The following is a 17,883-nucleotide window of genomic DNA, read 5'->3' as shown; positions in this document are numbered from 1 at the left end:
ACGGGTGTGGTGCGGTTTCTGGAAGAAAGCGGCCATGTTTTTCTGATCTTCAACAAACCCTTCAAGGTTCTAACTAGTGTTGAGCGAACTTCTGTTTTAAGTTCAGCGTCTAAAGTTCGGCTTCCGGTTAGCGGAGGATCCCGATATGGATTCCGAATTCCGTTGTGGTCCGTGGTAGCGGAATCAATTATCGGCCATTACTGATTCCGCTACCACGGACCACAACGGAATTTGGAATCCATATCGGGATTCTCCGCTAACCGGAAGCCGAACTTTAGACGCCGAACTTAAAACAGAAGTTCGTTCAACACTAGTTCTAACCCTATTTTTATGGGTTGCTAAAATACAATAATTGGATAGTTACAGTAGATTAAAAATGCTGTAAGAAGCTTTGTACTGGGGTTGTACACAATAGGATACCTCTTGGCGCAAAACCACAACCGTAAATGACGTCTTATAAAAAGGTTTTTATTTCTGATCAAAAATAAAAACCTTTTTGTAAGACGTCATTCTCGGTTGTGGTTTTGCACCAAGAGGTATCCTATTGTGTACGACCCCAGCACAAAGCTTCTTACAGCATTCCATATCACTCCTTTGGAGAACTGCCAACTCCAAGGACTGAGAAGATCTCCCCCCCCCCCCCTCCCCTTAGCGAGTGTTGTACTGACGCATGCACAACACCAGAAAGTGAGCATAACAATTGACACAGCATACTCTCTAGATCTGGTACCCAAAACTTACTACCCTATGAGCGCCTTCTTTTGCCAAATTTGCAGTAGTTTAAAAATGTCTGCAATGCCTATAGCCGGTGAAAATTAGATATTGCGTCCAATAAAAGATTCACAGAGTGATAGACTTAAAAGCTATGGACACCTTTGGGGCTTTTTGTACGAGTGCATTTTCCTAATTTTCTGGGAAAAAAATAATAAAAAATTACTTTTTTTTTGTTTTTTTCACTTCGTCTTTATTAAAAAAGCTCAGCCATTTTAGAGGTACAGGGGTTGAAAATCTGTCTGTTTGCATGCTGTCACTTTGTTTTCTTTTAATCCCATCATCTGACAGCTCATGTTGTAGATCTTCCTTTTGATTGCCTGACCCCATAAAAACTCAATTCTTACAAAACCGATAAGTGAAGTCAAGGAGATCAGTGATCAGAGCTACACATGAGCCGTCACATGATGGGATTCAAAGGAAACAAAGCGACAGCTTGCAAACAGACTGATTTTTAACCCGTGTACTTAGAAATGGCTGAACATTTTTAACAACGACTAATGGAAAAAATGATTTTTAGCCCAAAATGGGGAAAAAGCAAACAATGCCCCCCCCCCCCCCCCAAAAGGTGTGCATAGCCCTTAAAGAGGTTGTCCCACTATATGACTTCATTGATTAGCATCTGATCAATGAGGTTCTGACCACAGACACCCCCACCAATCATGAAAACCAGGTCCATGAGTCTCTGGAATGACCATACCGTCATTCACCTCAATGGGGCTGCCAGAGATGCCCACAATGCTTCTTTTTGGCAGTCCCATAGAGTTGAATGAGGTAGCAGCTCAAATGTGTGACCACTGCTCCACTCACTCCAGGAACCTGTGATCGGGGAGGATTTCCCAGCGGTCAGACCCCCACTGATCAGAATTCTCACCTATGGACAGGTGACAAGTCCTTTAATATAAAACTGGAATGGCAAACAAAACCATGGAGTAATGTGAAGTCAGAGCGAAACCTAGGATTGTGTTGCACTATTCAGGTAGAAGGCCTTTATGGCTTCTCAGGGATGACTATTGTTATCTACCTGTTGGAAACTCTTGTGTCCAGTAACGTTAGCCTTGTTGAAAATCTAGACATTTACATATCTGCTCCACGTGGTTTAATGCTATATATATTGTTCAGTCCTGGCACATGTGGATCCACGTGGATCGCCAACAACGCTACCTCTTGCTTGTGCACAATGTGTTAAGGAACCAACCAAAAGACAATAAGTAGGAAATGCGGGAAAGAACTTCTTCTTTCTCATTTACAGGAACCCATGTCAGTAATTATTGTCCATGAGGAATGTTGACTCGGTCCCTTTACAGGGAGAAGATGAAGTGTTATAAGAAAGGTAATACAGAGTTCCAGAATTTGGAGACCGAGTGGAATGGCTCATGTCCAAATAGTTAGGAGCGATACTTCAGGATAATGGGAACTGTCAGGGAAAAAAGACAAAACATTATGTTTATTAGAACATTACTTTTTGTATTATTACAGGGGTTGATCAGGACTAGGACAAGATGGCTGCTTTGTATACCTGTCCATGGGTAGCGTGTAGTATGATAGCTCAGCCCCATTCTCTTCAATGGAGGATAGCATCAATACCATGGACTGGTGTGGGACTGTTTCTGGCCTTAAAGCAGACATGTTTTTTTCGAATCCTGGACACTCCCTTTAATGGGTATGTGCATAAATCTGTATAATCTGCAGGACAAGTTGAGTAGATTTCTTTGGAAATTGCATAACGTACTTGTATTGATCTCAGGTTATAGCCTACATTACAGTCCAGGGCTGTATTCACAGCTCTGCAGGTTGCCATTGGAAACAGTCAACATGCTTGTTGTCAGACATACCAAAAAGCCACATTAAACTCTCAAAATGCAGATGGACAGTTAGGCTATGTTCACAGTAACGTTGTGAATCCGGTACCCTGATCCGACAGGCTGTTCCGGCATAAATGCGGGCAGTTGGCTGGTCAAAAAACGCTGCATGCCAAAATCCGGCATTTACGCAAGAAAGTTGACCGGATCACTGCCAGATCTCATTATAGTCAATGGGGATCTGGCGGTACATGGTTGTATCGGACAATTCCGTATATGGTGAGCTCTGGTAGCCTGATCCTCAGCTGGATCAGACTACTGGATTTCAAACGTGACTGTGAAGGGGGCCTAAGTGTTTCCTACATCAGATTACTGTGTATTGCCTTGTGTACAGACTACACTTCCCAGAACCCCAATTGCCAGGGCAAACTGCGGAAACTGGGCCAGCAAGAAATGCTGGGAGATTACAGCTCTGAAGACTGCAGTATTGTGACTGCAGCTCTGGACTATAATAGAGCCTGCAACAGAGGATCCAAGCAAGATAAGTAGAAATGAATGGAATAACTGCTTGCATTTCCAACCATGAGGAGACATGAAGTACAGAGAGAACGAACTGCGGTAATGTAGACTACATACAAGTGCTGCTGCTCATCAGTCACATCCTTACCTCCTCTCTGTACTTCATGTCTCCTCATGACTAGGGATCGACCGATATTGATTTTTTAGGGCCGATACCGATAATTTGTGAACTTTCAGGCCGATAGCCGATAATTTATACCGATATTCTGGGAATTTTCATTTTTTTAAAAATATATAAATTCCTACACATCTGCTGAAAATTAATGTTTATTGTTAACGTGTATATATTTTTTTTTTGTAAATCTTTCTTTTTCATTTATACTTAATATTTTGGTGTTTTTTTTTTACTAACTTTTAGCCCCCTTAGGGACTAGAACCCTTGTCCCATTCACACTGATAGATCTCTATTAGGGTGAATAGGAGCTCACACTGTCCCTGCTGCTCTGTGCTTTGTGCACACAGCAGCATGGAGCTTATCATGGCAGCCAGGGCTTCAGTAGCGTCCTGGCTGTCATGGTAACCGATCGGAGCCCCAGGCTTACACTGCTGGGGCTTCGATCGGAGGAGCAGGGGAGAGGGGATCCTGTGGCCACTGCCACCAATGATTAATACTGGGGGGGGGGGGCGCACTGCGCCACCAATGTTTTTAATACGGGGGTGGGGGGGCGCACTGCGCCACCAATGATTAATACTGGGGCGCTTGGGGGGGCGCACTGCGCCACCAATGAAGAGAAATCTCTCATTATTTCATATACAGGAGGCGGGAGCTGGCTGCAGAATCACATAGCCGGCTCCCGACCTCTATGAGCGGTAGCTGCGATCCACGGCACCTGAGGGGTTAACTACCGCGGATCGCAGCTATTGCTCATAGAGGTCGTGAGCCGGCTATGTGATTCTGCAGCCAGCTCCCGCCTCCTGTATATGAATGAATGAGACAGTTATCTTCATTGGTGGCGCAGCGGCCACAGCCCCTCCCCTTCTCTTGTCCTCCTTCCTCTCACTAGCTGCAGCGGCAGCACAGGGGGAGGGAGACACTGCTTCCTTCTCCCCTGTGTTGCTGAGGGAACACGGAGAGCGCTGTCAGCAGCGCGATCCGTGTTCCCAATACGTTATCGGAATATCGGCAAAATAGATGCCGATAACAGTCAAAATACTGAATATCGGCCGATAATATCGGTAAAACCGATAATCGGTCGATCCCTACTCATGACCTCCATTCCTACAGAGATTCAGCTGAAGATCTTATTATACTGTATTCAGGATCATAATCCCTTACAAGCAGAGCAGAGAGGAGGATGAGGCAGCTCTTTAGCTCAGTGTTGTGAAGTAACTTGTCCTCCTGTGCGATTAGGACGGTGGCCATTTTATTCATCCCCTGATGATTGATCCCCAGACTAAACAAGCCTTTATAACTAATGAAAGGTATTTAGGAATACATTTGTAATAACCTAAAATTTATGTATTTTCAGTAATTTTATTTTCTTAATTCTCCGGGGAACCCCTTTAAGTGTATGATTTTTAGACTGGGTTAGGCTACTTTCACACTAGCGTTAGGAGCGGATCCGTCTGATGTTTCATCAGACGGATCCGCTCCTAAAATGCAGACGTTCGCATCCGTTCAGAACGGATCCGTCTGCATTAAAACTTAGAAAATTTTCTAAGTATGAAAGTAGCCTGAGCGGATCCGTTCAGACTTTACATTGCAAGTCAATGGGGAACGGATCCGCTTGAAGATTGAGCCATATGGTGTCATCTTCAAACGGATCCGTCCCCATTGACTTACATTGTAAGTCTGGACGGATTCGCTCGCCTCCGCACGGCCAGGCGGACACCCGAACACTGCAAGCAGCGTTCAGGTGTCCGCTCACTGAGCGGAGCGGAGGCTGAGCGCTGGCAGGCGGATGCATTCTCAGTGGATCCGCCTCCATAGAGAATGCATCAGGGCCGGGCGGCTGCGTTCAGGACCGCTCGTGAGCCCCTTCAAACGGAGCGCACGAGCGGACACCTGAACGCAGGTGTGAAACTAGCCTTAGTAAGAGTTATGTTTTATGGTTTGTTCATACTTTCGAATATTGAATCCTGATTTTTTAGCTATTTATTTTTATTATACTCAAATATTAAACATTAGAACAAATAGCATTTTTCACAATACGTACCAATAATGACTAGCAGGATGAAAATGAAGACCAACGCAACGATTGCTTTCATCTGGAAGATATATAATATGTTTGGCATTATGGAAGACCTGAAAACTTGGAGAATACTCAAGAATGGAGCTTCCTACCTTACCAAGATTCCCCTTATTTCTGAGGTCTAGCTTAAGATGTATAGGTATGAAACAGTTTGAGGACTACAGATGAGCGAATAGATTAGTACAAGCAGCTACTACATGCACAGCTGCTCTGGTAGTGGAAGCCAAGCCTCTGCGCCTGCACCGCTAATCGGTGCAGCGCAGGCGCAAGATGTCCAGCCCTGTCAATCAAGCATTGGGGGGGGGGGGGGGGTTCTTCAGCAGCAGGGATGGCTCCTCGCAGGTGAAGAACTCTTGCTGATGAGATGAATCAATTCATACAAATCGAGTCGCTCATCACTATTGCGTACTATAGTTAGCATTGGAGGGCTGGTTTAGCTGCACTGACTGCACAGACCCTCTACCCCTGTTCATATAAATATTATTTAAAGAGCACATGTGAGAAGGATCAACCCTATTAAAACAGACATACTGTCTGTTAAGAGTTTATTCTGCTGAATAAAATGATATATCTCTTTTGTGAAAATCGGTTCTGGCATTCCTGAGAAAAAATTCATAAAAGTATTCTTTATGCAAATGAGTGCTTCAGTGCACCAAGGGGCGGGGTCTAGCCCCTCATTGCAACTCAGGTTTCCAGTGCTGGCCACACCCCTTGGTGCACTGAAGCCCTCATTTGCATAAAGAATACTTTTATGAATTTTTTCTCAGGAATGCCAGAACCGATTTTCACAAAAGAGATATCATTTTATTCAGCAGAATAAACTCTTAACAGACAGTATGTCTGTTTTAATAGGGTAGGCAAGGTATAATTTAATCAGCAGGCTCAACTCTACCAGTCAGTATACCTGGTTTAACAGGGTTGAACCTGCTGACAGATGCTTTTTAAAAGAGAGCGTATCACCTAGATTTTTCTTTCATAATTAAAACCAGATACTCAAATAAAATAAAAAAATTCTAATCTAGTTTTATTTTTTGAAGAAGATAAAAATAAAAAATATTAAAGCACTGACTGTAAAGCAAAATAAAACCCTTACCTTGCATTCCCGCCACCACATCTGTCTCCTGAGATGTCTTGCTCTGCTGCTGAATGCTGTCGCGTTATCTGATAAACTTTCTGTGGGTCAAAGCAGAAATACGGAAAGCAAAAGTGAGTAACCAGGAAAGCAACAAAACCAGCTGGAAGACACACTTGAGAACTGAAGCGGCGGACTGGGAGATATATAGGACATTTACATTCCCTTTCACCCTTTCACTTATTTGATGTCATAGCCTTGTCTTAACATAAAAAACAAAATCATGTTTTCCCCAATATAAATGCAATACCCCATGAAAAAGTAAAAAAAAAAAAAAAAAGTGTTGGAAATTTTTTGTCACTTTATTTAAAGGAAAAAATTAAAAAAGGATTGCATGGACAAAAGTATTCAGACCCTTTTGAAATTTAGCTCTAGGAGCCGCCCATTTCCCTTGATCTTCTTCTTGACTGGAGTCCACCTGTGGGAGATTCCGTTGATTGGACATGACTTGGAAAGATACATTCCTGTCTACATAAGGTCTCACAGCTGACAATGCATATCAGAGCAAAAACCAAGACATCAGGAAGAAAGAACTGCCTGTAAAGTTCAGCAGAGACAGGATTGTGAGGAGGCACAGTTATGGAGAAGGGTACAAAAAAAAAATGCTGTGGTAAAAGTTCCCAAGAGCATAATGGCCTCCATAATTCTAAAATAGAGCTGAACTAAGTAAATCAGGGGAGAAGGGTCTTGGTAAGAGATGACCAAGAACCCAATGGTCACTTCTAGCTGAGCTCCAAAGATCCTTTGTGCAGATGAGACAAAATACATGGAAATTTGCAAAAAAAAACAAACTAAAAGGACTCTCAGACTGTGAGAAACAAGGTTCTCTGGTCTGATGAAACCAAAATTGTGGCCTCAATTCTAAGCCTCGTGTCTGGAAAAAACCTCCATAAAAATAAAATCAATATCAACAGCATATCTTTCCACATCTAATACACTCACGATTAGGAAGGCATCCAATGGCCTAACCCTATAGGAATGCAGCTCTTTTAATCCTTAAATCGGTCTTCCAGGACTTATATATTTATCACCTATCCTCAGGACAGGTCATCAATATCAGATTTGAGGGGGTCCAACCCCCGACACCCCCACCAATCAATTGTTTCAGGCAGTTGCCGACACCTAAAACAGGCGGCCATTACACTCATGCGTCAGAACCGCAGTACTCTCAAGGTTAACGCTAGTTGCCAGGCTGCATCTGGACTTGCCACCAAAAACCTGGTCTGGGCGAGATACCAGCGGCTTCATGAGGAGTGCAATTAGGGGATATATACTTCACAAGGGAACCACTGGTCCAACAGCAGCTGTCTATCAGGGTCCCATCTCACCAGACTTATCTTGCAGTTCATCCAGTCTCTCTCCTCGTTCTATCACTTTGGTGATATTTTCTTGCATGACATCAATGACCTCGTCCACCTGGTTCTGCACACTGTGAATAGACAAGTATACAAGTCAGTAAACAGGAGAACGATACATATATTTGTTTTTAGCAGGTCGATCTGGGTGGCCTCTTACGCGTCTAGAAAGTTGATATTTCCAGCATATCTTACATTGAGAGCTCTTCCCACTTCCAATGGCATTATAGGTAAGATACTGAACCGAGGATGACGGTGCTATCTAGATGCTTAATAACGAAGGGACAGTGGACATGGTGGGCCATGTGGTCTTTAACCTATTTACAGCACATGGATCACTTAACTCGGTTCAGGAAATATTTCCCCTATATGCATTCTGCAGAGTTTGTGTTCCTGTCCAGGAGCTGGGAGACCCCTCTACTCAGTGACCAGGAGTCAAGGGTCAAATACCAACACTAGGAAAACTGGATATAGGAAGAGTCTGGCCTGTGATTTATACCGCAAACACTTTCCTTTTGAAGTCCAATTGTCTACACCATCAAGTGTAGTACAGCATGAGACCATGGATATGTGTGTATATGTATGTGCAGAGCTGGGCAACTAATCAAATAATTCAATTAATTGGCCCTTTTAAAGCCCCAAAAATTACGATTTTTTTGGTTTGTTTTTTTAAATACCGTATATATAATAATACATTTTTTTTTGGTCCGATGCGCTGTATCAGTGCATGCTGTATAGTGTGTTCAGTCCCTGCCGCCAACGTCATCACAGCAAGAGCCCAGCACTGACTGTAACTGGGTTCCCGCAGTAATGGCCAGAACGGATTTAACTATAATCCAGGCCATGATACTCCCTTGATCGCCGCAGTCGATAAAGACTGAGGCATTGAGGAAATTACTGTGAGTAAGGCTCTCCCTGTTCCTATCGGCAAGTGTAACAGCCCCCAAGCCTGCCATGACTGTCTATTACACTGTTTTACAGACATTATAAAAGTGGTGTCCCTTAGTGGGACCAAAAAAAAAAAAAAAAAAAAAAAAAAAAGTATTAATAAAATAATTTTTCCCATAAAAAGTGGTTTTATTTTGCAAAAGTGGTACACAGATACAGACTGTGGCTGTAAATGTGTGTGTATTATGTACCTATGCATATATGTTATACAGGTTAAGAAAAGGGCAGCACTCCAGGATAAAAAATTAAATCACTCTTTATTCACCCATGTGGCAATGGCGACGTTTCGGCTTTTTTTAAGCTTGAAAAAGGCTCCAGTGCAGAGTCGAAACGTCGTCATTGCCACATGGGTGAATAAAGAGTGATTTCATTTTTTATCCTGGAGTGCTGCCCTTTTCTTAACCTGTATAACATATATACCCACACACATATATATATACAGGTACATAATACACACAACATTTACAGCCACAGTCTGTATCTGTGTACATATTTGCAGTATATACCGTATACTGTATCTACAGGGAGTGCAGAATTATTAGGCAAGTTGTATTTTTGAGGATTAATTTTATTATTGAACAACAACCATGTTCTCAATGAACCCAAAGCTGAATATTTTTGGAAGTAGTTTTTAGTTTTAGCTATTTTAGGGGGATATCTGTGTGTGCAGGTGACTATTACGGTGCATAATTATTAGGCAACTTAACAAAAAACAAATATATACCCATTTCAATTATTTATTTTTACCAGTGAAACCAATATAACATCTCAACATTCACAAATATACATTTCTGACATTCAAAAACAAAACAAAAACAAATCAGTGACCAATATAGCCACCTTTCTTTGCAAGGACACTCAAAAGCCTGCGATCCATGGATTCTGTCAGTGTTTTGATCTGTTCACCATCAACATTGCGTGCAGCAGCAACCACAGCCTCCCAGACACTGTTCAGAGAGGTGTACTGTTTTCCCTCCTTGTAAATCTCACATTTGATGATGGACCACAGGTTCTCAATGGGGTTCAGATCAGGTGAACAAGGAGGCCATGTCATTAGATTTTCTTCTTTTATACCCTTTCTTGCCAGCCACGCTGTGGAGTACTTGGACGCGTGTGATGGAGCATTGTCCTGCATGAAAATCATGTTTTTCTTGAAGGATGCAGACTTCTTCCTGTACCACTGCTTGAAGAAGGTGTCTTCCAGAAACTGGCAGTAGGACTGGGAGTTGAGCTTGACTCCATCCTCAACCCGAAAAGGCCCCACAAGCTCATCTTTGATGATACCAGCCCAAACCAGTACTCCACCTCCACCTTGCTGGCGTCTGAGTCAGACTGAAGCTCTCTGCCCTTTACCAATCCAGCCACGGGCCCATCCAGCTGGCCCATCAAGACTCAGTCTTGAGATATTTCTTGGCCCAGTCTTGACGTTTCAGCTTGTGTGTCTTGTTCAGTGGTGGTCGTCTTTCAGCCTTTCTTACCTTGGCCATGTCTCTGAGTATTGCACACCTTGTGCTTTTGGGCACTCCAGTGATGTTGCAGCTCTGAAATATGGCCAAACTGGTGGCAAGTGGCATCTTGGCAGCTGCACGCTTGACTTTTCTCAGTTCATGGGCAGTTATTTTGCGCCTTGGTTTTTCCACACGCTTCTTGCGACCCTGTTGACTATTTTGAATGAAACGCTTGATTGTTCGATGATCACGCTTCAGAAGCTTTGCAATTTTAAGAGTGCTGCATCCCTCTGCAAGATATCTCACTATTTTTGACTTTTCTGAGCCTGTCAAGTCCTTCTTTTGACCCATTTTGCCAAAGGAAAGGAAGTTGCCTAATAATTATGCACACCTAATATAGGGTGTTGATGTCATTAGACCACACCCCTTCTCATTACAGAGATGCACATCACCTAATATGCTTAATTGGTAGTAGGCTTTCGAGCCTATACAGCTTGGAGTAAGACAACATGCATAAAGAGGATGATGTGGTCAAAATACTCATTTGCCTAATAATTCTGCACTCCCTGTATATATAAACTGCTACATATATACGTTTTTACCAATGATTATTGCATTCCAAATACCTCACAAGTATTGTGTCAGCACAAAGGGTTAAGGGGGCCGCAAATGTTTTGGAATTCAGAATTATTCGCAGCTCTGTAATAAGAAAAACATCCTGCTGCTTTGAGTCATTCACGGAGCAGCTTTTATTTGCATTCCGTGTACGTTGTCCAAATGACACACGTGGATTCCTGTTACAAAGGGGCTTGCAGTAGAATAGGATTTCTCTTCCCTAGCGTACACATTGTGGCAACACGAAGAATCATTTCATCCAATGATAAAAAGCAACTCTGCTTAGAAAAAAAAAATTGAAAAAAAAAAAGTCTGAATCCACATTTTTTGTTGTTTTTTTGCTCTGCCCTCATATCGGGGAAGCTGGATGGCCACTGATATATGGCCACCAATGCTGCTTTTCTAAGGGATGTTATCCATCTTAGGCCTCTTTCACACTACAGTATTTTGCGTTCAGTATACTGGACGTTTTTTGAGTTCAGTATACGGAACAGATACTGAACCATTCATTTCAATGGTTCAGCAAAAAATACTGAAGTGTCTCCGTGTGCATTCCGTTTCAGTATTTCAGTATTTCCGTGCCGTGGAAAGATAGAACATGTCCTATGTTTGTCCGCAAATCACGGTCCGTGGCTCCATTAAAGTCAATGGGTCCGCAAAAAAACGGAATGCATACGGAAGGCATCCGTATGTCATCCGTTTTTTGCGGATCCGTCATTAACAAATGCTAGGCCCAGCCCACTGTGGCCATGTGTTTCTTGTTGCCAAACATTGGCTGAGCACAAATACAGGTGGCTTCCGTTTTTGATCCGTGAAAAACGGACCGTATACGGGAACCATAAGGAAACCATACTGAAAGGTTTTTGCGGACATACTGAACGGAAACGGAGACACAACGGAACCCAAAAACGGGACAACGGATCCGTGAAAAACGGAACGCAAAACACTGAAATGGACATACTGTAGTGTGAAAGAGGCCTTAACAAGAGAGTCCTGAATGGAAAAGGAGAGCAGGGAATGTATCACTGCTTATAACGGGGCAGATCTGGAAGGTTGGACACCCTTAACCTTGGAATTGCGTTAAAGGAGTTTTCTGGGACAATTGTTGTGGGTTGGACTCCCAGGAACCCCTTCGATCGGCTGATACAAGAGGCCATGGCAGGCTAGAACAAGTACAGATCCGCATATGGTGTAGTGGCCAGGAAATGTACTGCAAGCTTAGTTCGATTCACGCGCGTCATACTTCTTAGGATCTGTCAGTGATGTGCTGCTGGGGGACACGTTAGTGCTGCAGCCAGTCAGCCATCCATTCCACAAGTTTACAAGCACAGAGCACAGTCAACACACTAGTGGACTGAAGGAGCCGGGCCCGAGCGGTGGGGAGCAGGTAAGTAGGCTTCCCTTTACAGGTCCAACTTGAAAATATAAAAAATTAAAAAGCTGGACAACCCCTTTAAGTAAGGACACGATGGCCCTCACATGGTCCACCAGGCTTTAAATATAGCACAAAAAAGTGGTTGTCATTTTTTACAAGTTCACAAACAATTCAAAAACTGAAAAAGGATCTTTGCTTTGTTAGATAGCCTCAGTTTTCTCATCTCCAAAAACTTGTTTGCCCAGGGTCCTGTGTTGCCAGGATCTGCTCTGCTTCAATTTGATCATGACCACTTAGTGACTTCTACAAGGTCCTGAATCTGCCCAGACTTCTGTATACAGTATATGCTATGGACTCTGTATAAAGCAATACCGTATTCCCTTCTGCTAGATATTACCAAGGATGACGTAGTTCATGACACTCTCCTGTCCTAGATCTTCCTGATCCAAATCCTATGGGATTATCATCTCAGCTGAACTACTAAGGAATTGCAGGTGATGACCACACAATGCACCAACTTGAACTATGGCCGTACAGATTATTTATCCTGCTAAAAGGTTGGGCACCGAATTGGAGGGCAGACCTGTGCCAACCAATGCCTCAAAATCACACAGCTCTCCACCCTGACTAGATTACTGAAAATAGTATTGCAAACAGGTATGTCCTGAGAAAAGAGAACCACCTCGCTAGAGCCACCTTGTGGAAGTGGCTACCGCTCAGGGCTGGTCTCTTTAAAGGGGTTTTACCATCACATACAATGGGGGAATATCACTAGGATATGCCCCCATAGTCTGATAGGTGCGGTTCCCACCTCCGGGACCCGCACCTACAACAAGAAAGAAGCGGGGAAATGAATGGAGGGCGCACTACGCATGCGCAGCTGCCCTCCATTCATTATAATGGGGCCGCCTAAAATGGCCGAGCACTGGCTCGGCTATTTCCGTCTGCCCCATAGAAATGAATGGCAGCAGGGGCCGCGCGTGCGCTCCCATTCACTTCTATGGGAGCAGAGCTTGGTGGTGGACGGACCCCGGGGGCCTCCAGCCACAGCTCTCCCTGCTCTGTTCTCCTTGTAGGTGCGGGCCCCAGCGGTGGGACACGCACCTATCAGACAATGGGGGCATATCCTAGCATATCCCATTGTATGTGATTTGAATACCCCTTTAACCTTTTCACTACCGGAGGTTTTTTCGTTTTCATTTTTCTTCCCCATCTTCCTTGAGCTATAACTTTTTTATATTTCCGTTCACATAGGTGTATGAGGGCTTATTTTTTGTGGGACAAGTTGTACTTTTTAATGCCACCATTAATTATGGCATAAAATGTAGTGGAAAGCACTATAAAAATTCCAAATGGAATGGAATTGGAAATAAAATGCAATTCCTCCACCGTTTTACAGTTTTGTTCCCACGGCGTTTCGTTTGTGGCAAAACTGACTCATGCCCTACCTTCTCTGGGTCAGTACGAATACAACAATACCCCATATGTATAGGTTTTTTATGTATAAATAGTGTAAAAATAAATTTAAAACTTTGATAACATTTCTTTTTTTTCTAGATCATCACCATATTCTGACCCCCATACATTTTTTATACTTATGTCTACTGAGCTGTTTAGGGGCTCATTTTTTTTGCGGGACAATCCATAGTTTTTATCTATACCATTTTGGAGTGTGCTTGACTTTTTGATCACTTTTATTTATTCAATTTTTTTGGGGTAAAAAAAAAAAAAAAAAAAAAAAAAATCGCAAATTGCCCATTTTGATTTTTTTTTTTCCATTACGCCATTCGCCGTATTGGATTTTTTTTTTATATTTTAATAGTAGGGGCGTTTTCCATGATGTTTATATTTATTGTTATCTAAGTATTTATTTTTTAATTATACGTAAAGGGGCGATTTAAACTTTTATATTTTTTAACTTTTACAAAAAAAGTGTGATGGTTTTAAAGCTCATATATGAGTCTATAAATTATGTTTTTTTTATTTTGTACTATCAGGTATTTTTAAAATGGGTTTTGGATTGAAAATTGCTCATTTCTTATCCTGGTCTGCCATTTGGTGGCCAAAATAAGAATTGCAGCATGAACACTATCAGCCTTGTAAGTAACATCGTAACATAGTACATAAGGCCGAAAAAAGACATTTGTCCATCCAGTTCGGCCTGTTATCCTGCAAGTGAGGCTCATAGTGTTTAGCGCAACTACTGATGCCTCCATGGGCCGCAGGGGGTGTGTCGGTAGGAAGCTTCCGGGTTTTTGTGCATTTAGATGCCGTGAGCTCAGTTGATCACGGCATCTAAAGCCTTTAATTACCGCGATTGGCATTATTGCCTGTCACAGTAATTAGCCGCAGGTCTCTGCTGTTTGAAACAGCAGAGACTTGCCGGCCATGACGCCCGCTGCAGGTGCGAGCGGGCGCCATGTTCCTACATCGCTCCAGCGGCATTGGTAGCGAAAGGGTTAAAGGCTACATACACCATTTCCATGGGTCTTCTGTACAGAGCCGAGATGTTCTATTAACAGGATCTTATTTTTCTCTCTCTTCCATCAGTCAGGGAGCAGACAGACTCCTTATCTTTGCCCTCTGACATTACAAACAATCATTAAAACTCAATCCTTATCTAACTTATAAGAATGTGACTTTAATAAGTGTTTATGACCTCTCAGTAATTTAATTTAGAGATAAGGGTTATTAGATGACCAACACAAAGTGAAAGTGAAGAAGGATTCACACAGCTAGAAAAACTGTTAACCCTTTGTGACAGAACGGCTCAATATTTTGAATAAAGACCAATCGAAAAAATTATTTTTAGCCCAAAACGAGTAAAATCCAAATATAAAAATAAAATTGCCCCCAAAAAGGTGTATATAGCCTTTAACCGCTTCACGTCCGCCCATAGGATATAAACGTCCTATGGGTAGACGTCTATTTCTGAAAGCACGTTCTAAAACGTCCTTTCAGAAATAGCAGCTGCACGCTAATCGTGCAGCTGCTGATCGGGTTGCCCGCTGTCAGTGACAGCAGGGCAACCCTAAGACAAGGCAGGGACAGTGCCCAGGTGTCCCTGCCTTCTAGATCGCTGCAGACACAGCGCTCACCGAGCGCTGTGTCTGCAGAGAAGGAAGCGCTGTGCGCTTCCTGTTCCGGCCCGGCGGTCATGTGACCGCCGTGACCGGAGAGTGCAGGGGCTGTGTGAGGTCTCTCAGAGACCTCGATCAGCCCTGCTGTGAGGCTGTACAGCGCTGGATTGCTGCTGTACAGCCTCTCTAGGGGTGCATTTGTCCTGTAACTGGGGCTACTATGTCAGCACCAGTTACAGAAGAAATCAACTGTGAAAAAAAAAAAAAAAAGTGAAGTAAATGTCCCCCAGAGGTCTTGTATGACCTTATGGGGGACGAAAAGTGTAAAATAAAAAAAATAAAAGGTTGAAAATAAAAAAAAAATTAAAAGTTTCACATGTAAAAAAAAAAAAGTCCCCAAGTAAGGAATGAAAGAAAAAAAAATTAAAAATAGAAAAAATAAAAAAAAGTATACATATTAGGTATTGCCGCGTCCGTAAAAAGCAGCTCTATAAAAATATCACATGAGCTAACCCCTCGAATGAACACCGTAAAAAAAAAAAAAAAAAACTGTGTCAAAACAAGCAATTTTTGTCACCTTGCATCACAAAAGGTGCAACACCAAGTGATCAAAAACGCGTATGTCCCACAAAATAGTACCAATAAAACAGTCACCTCATCCCGCAAAAAATGAGCCCCTACATAAGAAAATCTCTCAAAAAATAAAAAAACTATAGCTCTCAGAACATGGACACATTAAAACATAATTTTTTTGTTTCAAAAATGCTATTATTGTGTAAAACTTTAATAAATGAGAAAAAGTATACATATTAGGTATCGCCACGTCCGTAACGATCTGCTCTATAAAAATGTCACTTGACTGAACCCCTCAGGTGAACGCTGTAAAAATAAATAAATAGAAACTGTGCTAAAACAACCAATTTTTTGGTCACCTTGCCCCATAAAGTGTTATAATGAATGATCAAAAAATCATATGTACCCAAAAATAGTACTAATAAAACTGGCACCTTATCCCCTAGTTTCCAAAATGGGGTCACTTCTTGGGAGTTTCTACTGTAAGGCCCCTTTCACACGAGCGAGTATTCCGCGCGGATGCGATGCGGGAGGTGAACGCATTGCACCCGCACTGAATACTGACCCATTCATTTCTATGGGGCTGTGCACACGAGCGGTGATTTTCACGCATCACTTTTGCGTTGCGTGAAAATCGCAGCATGCTCCTCTTTGTGCGTTTTTCACGTAACGCAGGCCCCATAGAAATGAATGGGGTTGCGTGAAAATCGCAAGCATCCGCAAGCAAGTGCGGATGCGGTGCGATTTTCACGCACGGTTGCTAGGAGACGATCGGGATGGAGACCCGAACCTTATTATTTTCCCTTATAACATGGTTATAAGGGAAAATAATAGCATTCTGAATACAGAATGCTAAGTAAAACAGGGCTGGAGGGGGTTAAAAAAAAATAAAAAATCATTTAACTCACCTTAATCCACTTGCTCGCGATGCCGGGCATCTCCGTCTGACTCTTTTACTGTCTAGGACCTGTGGAGAGCATTAACTATAGTTTAAGGACCTGGGATGACGTCACTCCGGTCATCACATGGTACGTCACATGATCTTTTACCATGGTGATTCACCATGGTAAAAGATCATGTGACGTACCATGTGATGACCAGAGTGACGTCATCCCAGGTCCTTAAACTATAGTTAATGCTCTCCACAGGTCCTAGACAGTAAAAGAGTCAGACGGAGATGCCCGGCATCGCGAGCAAGTGGATTAAGGTGAGTTAAATGATTTTTTATTTTTTTTTAACCCCCTCCAGCCCTGTTTTACTTAGCATTCTGTATTCAGAATGCTATTATTTTCCCTTATAACCATGTTATAAGGGAAAATAATACTATTTACAGAACACCGATCCCAAGCCCGAACTTCTGTGAAGAAGTTCGGGTTTGGGTACCAAACACGGGCGATTTTTCTCACGCGAGTGCAAAACGCATTACAATGTTTTGCACTCGCGCGGAAAAATCGCGGGTGTTCCCGCAACGCACCCGGACATTTTTCCGCAACGCCCGTGTGAAAGAGGCCTAAGGGTGCATCAGGGGGCTTCAAATGGGACATGGCATCTAAAAACCATGTGGAGTTCCTTTTCTTCTGAGCCCTGCCGTGTGCCCATACAGCAGTTTATGACCACATGTGGGGTGTTTCTGTAAACCGCAGAATCTGGGTAATAAATATTGAGTTTTGTTTGGCTGTTAACCATCGATGTGTTAAAGAGAAAAATTGATTAAAATGGAAAATCTGCCAAAAAAGTGAAATTTAAAAATTTGATCTTTATTTTCCTTTAATTCTTGTGGAACGCCTAAAGGGTTAACAAAGTTTGTAAAATCGGTTTTGAATACCTTGAGGGGTGTAGTTTCTACAATGGGGGTATCTACTATGTAGGCCCCACAAAGTGACTTCAGACCTGAACTGGTCCTTATAAAGTGGGTTTTGGCAATTTTCTTATAAATTTGAAGAATTGCTTCTAAACTTCTAAGCCTTCTAACGTCCTAAAAAAATAAAATGACATTTCCAAAATGATGCCAAC

At 42.6% G+C, this 17,883-nt stretch overlaps 1 protein-coding gene across 1 annotated transcript in view; it reads right to left on the bottom strand.

Annotated features, from left to right (window-relative positions):
- Positions 1-627: 627 nt before the first annotated feature.
- VAMP4 (vesicle associated membrane protein 4) overlaps positions 628-17,883 on the bottom strand; it is a 39,690-nt gene continuing 22,434 nt past the window's right edge. Inside the window, exons 5-8 of the mRNA XM_040408133.1 lie at positions 7,805-7,905; positions 6,438-6,517; positions 5,309-5,360; positions 628-2,188 (exon numbers count right to left, since the gene is read on the bottom strand). Coding sequence (XP_040264067.1) covers positions 2,160-2,188; positions 5,309-5,360; positions 6,438-6,517; positions 7,805-7,905 — 262 coding nt within the window. The 3' untranslated portion in view covers positions 628-2,159. The remainder of the gene's footprint in view (positions 2,189-5,308; positions 5,361-6,437; positions 6,518-7,804; positions 7,906-17,883) is intronic.

Source organism: Bufo bufo, chromosome 9 (genome assembly GCF_905171765.1).
Source record: "Bufo bufo chromosome 9, aBufBuf1.1, whole genome shotgun sequence".
NCBI lineage: Eukaryota > Metazoa > Chordata > Amphibia > Anura > Bufonidae > Bufo > Bufo bufo.
The sequence above is the reverse complement of the archived record's forward strand: the minus strand, read 5'-3'. Positions and strand labels throughout refer to the sequence as shown.